We start from the raw sequence: 7,993 nt of genomic DNA on the forward strand, positions 1-7,993 counted from the left end.
CATAAACACATTTCATTACACCAAATACACAAAATAATGTTCTTTTTAGCAGTATCATATGACCCCTTTAAAAAAAAAATTACTGGCATTACTGATGAATTTTATGTCACAGAATAAAACGTGTTAATAAAATGTGTTAACCACAGACCTTATTTCAGGCATACAAACAAAATAAAAAATAAAATAAATAAACCACATTGATTCCAAGACGATGGAATCAGACATGCTAAAATGCAAACTTATTTCTGGGTTCTGGCCTACAAAAATACATAAGCCCTGCAGCACTCTGTAAGACCAATGACATGCATTATGAAAATAAATAGTGCCAATTTTCAACATTCCTAATTTACTGTGAAAGATCCATCACATGAATGTTATTCCAAAAAAAAAAAAAAAATTCATAATCTTTCATCAAAATGTAATCATTTGACTGACACTTGGTTTCCAATGTGTATTTGTGAAGAGCACTCAAGCCTCATGGCAGGACATTCAGGTGAACCTCAGGAAGGTTCTTCAATGCTGGGAACGTAACAGTCAACTGTTCTGTCAATACGAACTAAAAAGTCTAGAATTCCTTCCACCCATGAGCGTACACAGCATTCAAAATAGCAGCAGAGCGAAAAACACTTAAAAGCAGCAAGCAGCCACTGTTCAAAGTTAGGCCGGTTTCACACCACACACGTAAGCAGGGCGTAAGCAACGCATATTTTTTCCGGCACCCATGTTAACAGATTAGAGCATTCACACTCGCAGAGGCGGCACGGCAGCGCGTAGCAGGAGCAGAGCAGAAGCGGCAGTGCCGCAATCGTTTCGGCGCCGAGTCTATTTTTGCTGTGCCGCTTACGCTGGATTAAAGCCACAGTGCATTGTTCTTGATCAAAATTTTCCTGATTAACATGAAAAATAACAATTTCACCATAAAATCATGTGAGGTGTTTCGTGTTTCACATTCACGGGGTAAAAGGCACACAGTATTGATAAATACTTTAGCTAAAATAATGTTTAAGTTAATGCTTGTTAAAAACAATCACTTTAGCAAAGTTTGTACTAGGTTATTTTCTGCTTATTTTGATAAATAATGTTCAATAAATATACTGTCATTAAAATGTTAACAAAAATATATTTTAAAATACAGAAACAAAATAAAAAGTAAAGATTCTGAAAGCATTGAAGGAGATCCCATAATAATTTAATATAGATTTACAGTAGTAACAACAAATTATATCTTATTATATGATATGATTAATATCATGTTTTTAAATATGATGGTTTAATTATAAACATGGTGATTATCTCTAAGGTGGACACCCAACATAATATATAATATTTACCATCTTAATCTAACCATGTCATGTCAACAATTGGAAAAGTCAGCCATCTATTAATTATTGTGATAATTATTGTGCCTTTCGCCCCAACAGCAGGGGCGCTTTTTACCCCAATACCATACTTTTACATATTCTTCTCTTATCTTAAACCAAACTGGGAATCATTAAGAAGACCTTTGTCTCAAAATATATTCAATAATTTTTAGCGATTCTCATTTGCTACTTAAATCTACAACATTTAAAAAAAAACATCAAATATTAGAGTTGGCACAGAATCAACTACACGAAAACACATCACTGCCAGGAGTTATTGCCCAAACTTCAAAGGCCTGTTTGAATTATTAAAACTAGAGGCATTTATCAACTTTAAGATTATTTTTATCATGTAAACTATATGTACAGCATGTTATATGCATGTGACAGAGGGGAACATGGCTGCATCACAGCATGCTGCCCATATCAAAGCACATGACAGACAGTTGTCGGAGAACACCTGAAAAGCGTGACCGAATGAACGATACTCATCTGTATTTGCAGTACACAAGCCGCGGTTCAGCAGCGAGCGACAAACACTAAAGTCTAAAGCTACATGCCTTTCTAAATCCAACTGCCCACACAGTCGCACATGCTTTTTTGTGTTCATCTCCAAATGAAAGACGTCACCACACAATAGATCTCAATCGCTGTCACCGCTTGCAAAAACAAAGCGTTTTCCATTTCGGCACCATGATTCCTGCCATTAAAGGGAAGCATTTATATTTTGGCAAAGCAGCAGCAACTTCACCACAAGTCACTCAACAGGAATTTCATTGCATCAATGATATTTTCGAAGATATGTCGTAAGATCTAAATAAGACTTGGAAGCGGACCGCAGGGAATGTATTTGTTTTCAAACATGAGATGAACTGTATACTGTTGTTAGGGACACAGTGTTTGATAAGATTATGTGTGATTAAGCATCGGGATGAATGCATGTTATTGTTTAGAGATTACTCAAATTACTCAAAGAAACATCTGTGGTACGTATAGAGCGAGCAAACTAGATAAACGCTTAGTCAGATTTTCATCGGGCCCTAAAATATCATCCCTTTGACTTGCCAGTTAAAAATAAACAAAGCCGAAGTTGAACTGTTTGAGAAGGGAGCGAGGGAATGCGAGGGGCTCTCGGAGCCTGACGTTGATCAAGAGAGAAGAATAGAAGTCAGTCGTTTTTCATCTGTAAGAATTCACAATAGTGATAGGCTTCATTTGTCAAGTGACAATCGGTTAAAAGCCACTTTAAACATGATACTCTTACAACTTAATGCATACATGGGAGGTCACGTAGACTAGCTAGATATAAACATCTTTTACAGCTGTGGCTGTCTGCCAAAGGAAGAAAAACAATCAGGAACAGCATTTTTACATTTTCTGAAGAAAATCTGAGTGCTGCTTGTCCGAACAAAAATCGCTGCCAGAGGTTTTTATGCAGTTGCTAAGGTGTTCTTAGTGGTTTATATGAATTGCTATGAGGTCGCTAAGGTATTCTGGGTGGTCTCTGTGATATTCGGTTTCTAGATATGGCTTGAGTTCCTCCTTTATCGTAAGACTGAGTTTTTTGGGGTTTTGCCTTTTTTATTATCAGGCAAAAACATACTAGTGCGACTGCTCTTTCTACAAAAAGCCACACGATTTAGGAGGTATCATAAACCACATACAGAGATTCCAGAAAAAAAAAAATCTGGAAAAATTCCAGGATTAATCATGACAATGCACCTAGGTCCTGATACAAGGATCAAATCTTCCAGCATTCCAGCTTGGATTCACACAAAAGGCTCTCAAGCAATTTCACTCCAATGTTCCAGAAACAAAAAAGCAGTGTGAATGTAGCTTTTTAATTCTGTAGCGAACAGTGACTTAAGAAAAACTTTTTGATACATCATGTAAATGCAGAAACATTCCTCATACATTATGTAAAAGTAAATAGCCTTATCCTAAAAGCGAGAAAGTAGTTCGACACACACGTGTTTCTGCTGAAGAATGCAAATGGGCATGTAAATGTGTCACTAACAAATTTTTGGTGTAAATGTAAACGTAGACAGTATGGGACGAGTTACATACCAAAAATTATTACGACCAATACTGAGAGTCATACTTATCTTTTTTTATTAGCAAGTAGCTATGTCAATATTGCTGCATTATCTTGGATGTCTAAACATTGCCCATTTACAACCCTTTTTACAACCAAGAACCTACTCATTAGATTCCAGTATAGCAAGAACGTTTAATTTTCTTCTTTCTGATACGAAAAAGCTATTTTGTTACCTAATACTGTGGTTTTCATCAGTCATCAACCTCTGAACGCTGTTTCTAACATTATGGCAGACACATTGGAGCTTTCTTGACCCCTCATTTGGTGAAGGAAATTCTTCCTTCCACGAGATCAAAGCCAATGTATCAGAAGCCAGAGGGCAGATCAATTATCTGAGCACTTACCACTGTCCAGCTTGTTACGATCAGATGTTCAGACAAAACTGGCTCTTTTCAGGGGCCAGAGGGGAGGGGGGTAATCAAATAGCTCTCTATTTTTCTTCCTCTGCCGAGTCTCTTGCACATTGACAAATGTCATTCTGTAAAAAAATCCAGCACTGGTCCCCTGAAAGCCCAGCAGCTGTGCTGGCCGGGAACTCCTGAGGCACATTGCCACCAGATTCCCACTTGACAACGGGGGAAAACAAGCAGGTGTGCAGCTGAGGAAGACAAGTATATTCGAAAAGAGAAATTATGGGGGAAGCCACATACACAGACCAAACGCCTTGACCACGATTACATGACAGATGACTGGAAAAGAAAAAAAAAACACATCCTTAAGAAGCCAAGTAAGCTGACTTCAGAGGAGAACAAAGTGCTTATGCTTGCTCTTTGTGTGATAAGAAATGGGATGGAGGCAGAGTCATTAAAACTGTGTGAGATAAGAGAGAGCTCATTCAGAAAGGTCCGACCCTTCTGATTAAGAGGCTAATTCACTAGATGTCAGTCAAACCTGGAAGGAGAATGTTTTACATCTCGCTAAAAATGAGACAAAGTCCTTGAACAATAAAAGCCTTTTCTTCAGTAACTCTTTCTTATCAAAATCCTTTAACCACAAAAATCCCAATGCAATACTTTTTGTTAGATGGTGATATTAACATTACTCTAAATTCATAAATGATTTCAAGTTAAAAGTTCTAAAAATTCAGCACAGGAGCAGGTAGTGCTGAACTGGAAATGGACCTATGAAAAAAACTGGCACCATTCTGCTTCAAAATTAACTGAATAAGGAGACCTTCAAAACAGGAAAAAAATTATAAAAAATACCAACAGATTTTAATGAAAGAAACAAGACAGTATAGTCACATACTACTGCACTCGGTCTTACCAGTTTCTCTTTGAAGACCATCTGTCTCAGCCATTTAAAGTCAAGAGGTTTGAAAGCAGAGAAGACAAAGAGGGAATCTTTCTCATAGCGCTCGGGCTTCTGGATGGACCCTTCTGGGTAGGTTATCCTCAGGGTGGTCTTAGTACCTACATCTCTGGTGTAACCACTCACTGGGGCCTCGTTGAGTCTAAAGAATAAATATACTGAAAATCAGTGCAAATCAGCAGCATAAAATCCTTTCGTTTATTCAGTTTATTGATTTGGTCATTAAAAAGGCAGAGCAAGGTGACTGTGTGGAGACTCACCTTATCACAACGTCATATTCATCGATGCAGGATCCTAAAGACTTGTTGCTAAGGATACCACCATTGCCTACTATTATACATCTTTTACAACTCAAACTGCAAAGAGAACATATGAGAAGACAGGTGGCATTACTCAAAAATGCACAGCCATATTCTTTACAGAAAGAGTCTTTACAGCCATATTCAGCATATAAAAAAATGACAAGCTTAACTTGATATTGCCTATATTGCACAGTCAGGTCAGGTAGAAAATATATAAAATAATAAAAATATACACGATATACATTCGTTATACAAACCATGACAATCTGAGCCAAATGGAACATTTAATGCTTGATACAAATTATACAAACATATACATAAACTACTGCTCCAAAGTTTGGGGTCAGTAAGATATTTATTTTAGTTATTTTTTGAATGAAAATTTTTTTTTCAGCAAGGATGCATTAAACTGATCAAAAGGGACAGTAAAGATTTTGGCAAGAATTGTTTAAAATTTCATTCTGATTTGTCACATCATCTCAGCTGAAATCTGAAGTGATCTAAAGCAAATGCAAAAAGAATTAAATAAATGCAAAAAGAATTTGGATTACCAACATTGTTAGATTTCTTTTTGAATAAATGCTGTTCTTGTGAACTTTCTATTCATTAAAGAATCCTGAAAAAAATTTCACTGTTTCCACAAAAATATTAAGTAGCAAAACTGATCACAACATTTAAAATAATAAGAAATGTTTCTTGAGATACAAAAAAAGCATATTAGAATGATTTCTGAAGGATCATGTGACACTGAAGACTAAAATAAAAATCAAGTTATTTTATATTGTATTAATATTTCACAATATTACTGTTGTTACAGTATTTCTGATCAAATAAATGTAGCCTTGATGAGCATAAGACACTTAAAAAAATATATAATAATAATAATAATCATAACCCCAAACTTTTGAGCAATAGTGTATCTAAAAATGAGATTTGACTGTGGGCGTCTCTAAGATAAAAACTGAACAGAACTCAGAAGAGATGGCTTTATGGCATCACAGCTGGTTAGGACATGGACCTTTGGGGGCAAATTAATTTGTAGTGATGCATTTCAAAAGTCTTACCTATCTAAATCTGGACCCAGTCCATAATTCTTTGTGGCAGTTAATATAACATCTATGATTCTTTCTGTAGAGAGATAACAAAAAAGAACAAAGAGATGAAACAAATACACTTCTAGATGGTAATGGCTTTAATCTGATTCAAATGATTTAATCTGATTTCAAATTTTCTTCAATTATCTGCACTCCTGGTGATCTGATGGAGGAGCATGACTGTGTTATTCACTCCTGGAAGTTGTATTAGCAACTGAAAATAAGTTACTGACACTTTGAAAAAAAAAAAAAAAAAGTCTGTAAAAGTGGAATGCCATTTGCAAGCAAGTAAAATTCCTTTGCCTTCCTTCAATTCATGCTTTCCAACACTCTCAGTCTATTTACAGAGCTGTTTGGTCATAGCGATCATTCCCCCGATACACTTGAAGGCATTCATGGCTGCCACACATTATGTCACTTGATTATCAGCGAAGACACCGGATTTCCTAGTAAGGGTGCATAAGCATGACCCATTGAGTTGCCTAAAAGCATCAGTATGCATACTATAAAAGTCCAAAGACAGGAAAACAGTTTGGAAAACAGCTAATTCTATGAGGACAATGTATACAGCCTTGCCCATTTTATCATCATACCTTTTTGACCCTAATATATTCCATTGAACAAAAATCAAGGCATAACACAAAGCGAAACACTTTGGGAGGTCTGCTAGGCACTTTGCAGTACGTGTGAGGCGCCAAATCTACATCTGTACATAATTCTTTCTTTTTTTCCTCGTCCGGTGGTTTGAAAGCATCTACCCTAAAGACTATCATTACTGTTTCTGACAACAAAGAGCAAACATGTGAGATTATCTTTCTTATTGGCATAGACGCTATGTTATTGAGAGGCAAACATAATAGGACGTACCAATGCAGTCCTGTGGTTTGAAGCAAATGGTTGTGATTAGGGATGCGCCGATCCGATATTCATATCGGGTATCGGCTCTGATAGTGCCATTTTTCTCGGATCGGGTATCGGTCAGAGAGGGCCGATCCAAATCCGAGATTTGTTTTAAGATCAATGGCATAAACATTTCAGTCAAGTATCACTCTTGGCAGTTTAAACAAATGAGACCCTCATCTTTAACATACACTGTTTTGGCAAGAGGAAAACCACATTCTGAAATAAAGTAGAAATGAACAGGTATGATGCAAATACGTTTAGGAGTTATATCACAAAACCATCTGGAGCATGACTTCTGAGAGTGCGAGTCACATAATTATTATTTTTTTTTCATGTAATGTTTGTCAAAAGGCTTTTTTTTGTTTAAAAACGGATTAAACATGCTCATAAACTATTTTAACAATTCATCATGAGTATTAGAGGAACTTCACCAAAGTAGCTGAGAGTGACACTTCATCCTGAGTCACTGGAGACATTTTAAGAGGCTACTTAATACTGTAAGGCACTTCAAAGGCCAAACTTAGAGTCAAAACAGCCCTAATGGTTTATTCTCCTTTGAGGTATTTGGTTCATCCATCTGTAAAGGATGTTGGGATTACCCTACAGTTGACACAACCATCTGGTGATTTCAACAATACAGCAAGTGAAAACCTTCTGTAAATTTATTTGGCCTCCATAACAGTTGGTGTAGTGCAAAAGATAACGTAATAGCTTGAAATCTATATTGACCCTAAACTGTAAGCTTAATGATTAAAAAGCATCAGGGAGTAGCCGTCATTGTTTGGACAAAGCGCTGACGGCTCACATCAAGCATCACCATGGACTGCATAAACAGTGGCGGGACCACACTGGAATAAGAACCAAAAAAAAATAAAAAATGAAGGAAAAAATAAAAAATTATATATATATATATTGTGACGAGCG

The 7,993-nt window shown here is 36.4% G+C and overlaps 1 protein-coding gene across 4 annotated transcripts in view; it reads right to left on the minus strand.

The window, feature by feature from the left end:
- The window catches only part of LOC107684930 (CMP-N-acetylneuraminate-beta-1,4-galactoside alpha-2,3-sialyltransferase-like), a 64,916-nt gene that overhangs the window by 12,835 nt on the left and 44,088 nt on the right, over positions 1–7,993 (minus strand). For all 4 annotated transcript variants that reach the window (XM_016481316.1, XM_016481315.1, XM_016481314.1 and 1 more), the window contains 3 exons: positions 6,137–6,200; positions 5,031–5,126; positions 4,726–4,912 (listed from right to left, as the gene is read on the minus strand). In XM_016481316.1, coding sequence (XP_016336802.1) covers positions 4,726–4,912; positions 5,031–5,126; positions 6,137–6,200 — 347 coding nt within the window. The remainder of the gene's footprint in view (positions 1–4,725; positions 4,913–5,030; positions 5,127–6,136; positions 6,201–7,993) is intronic.

The sequence above is a fragment of the Sinocyclocheilus anshuiensis genome, unplaced genomic scaffold, assembly GCF_001515605.1.
Source record: "Sinocyclocheilus anshuiensis isolate Anshui unplaced genomic scaffold, SAMN03320099.WGS_v1.1 scaffold673, whole genome shotgun sequence".
In the NCBI taxonomy this organism is placed as follows: domain Eukaryota; kingdom Metazoa; phylum Chordata; class Actinopteri; order Cypriniformes; family Cyprinidae; genus Sinocyclocheilus; species Sinocyclocheilus anshuiensis.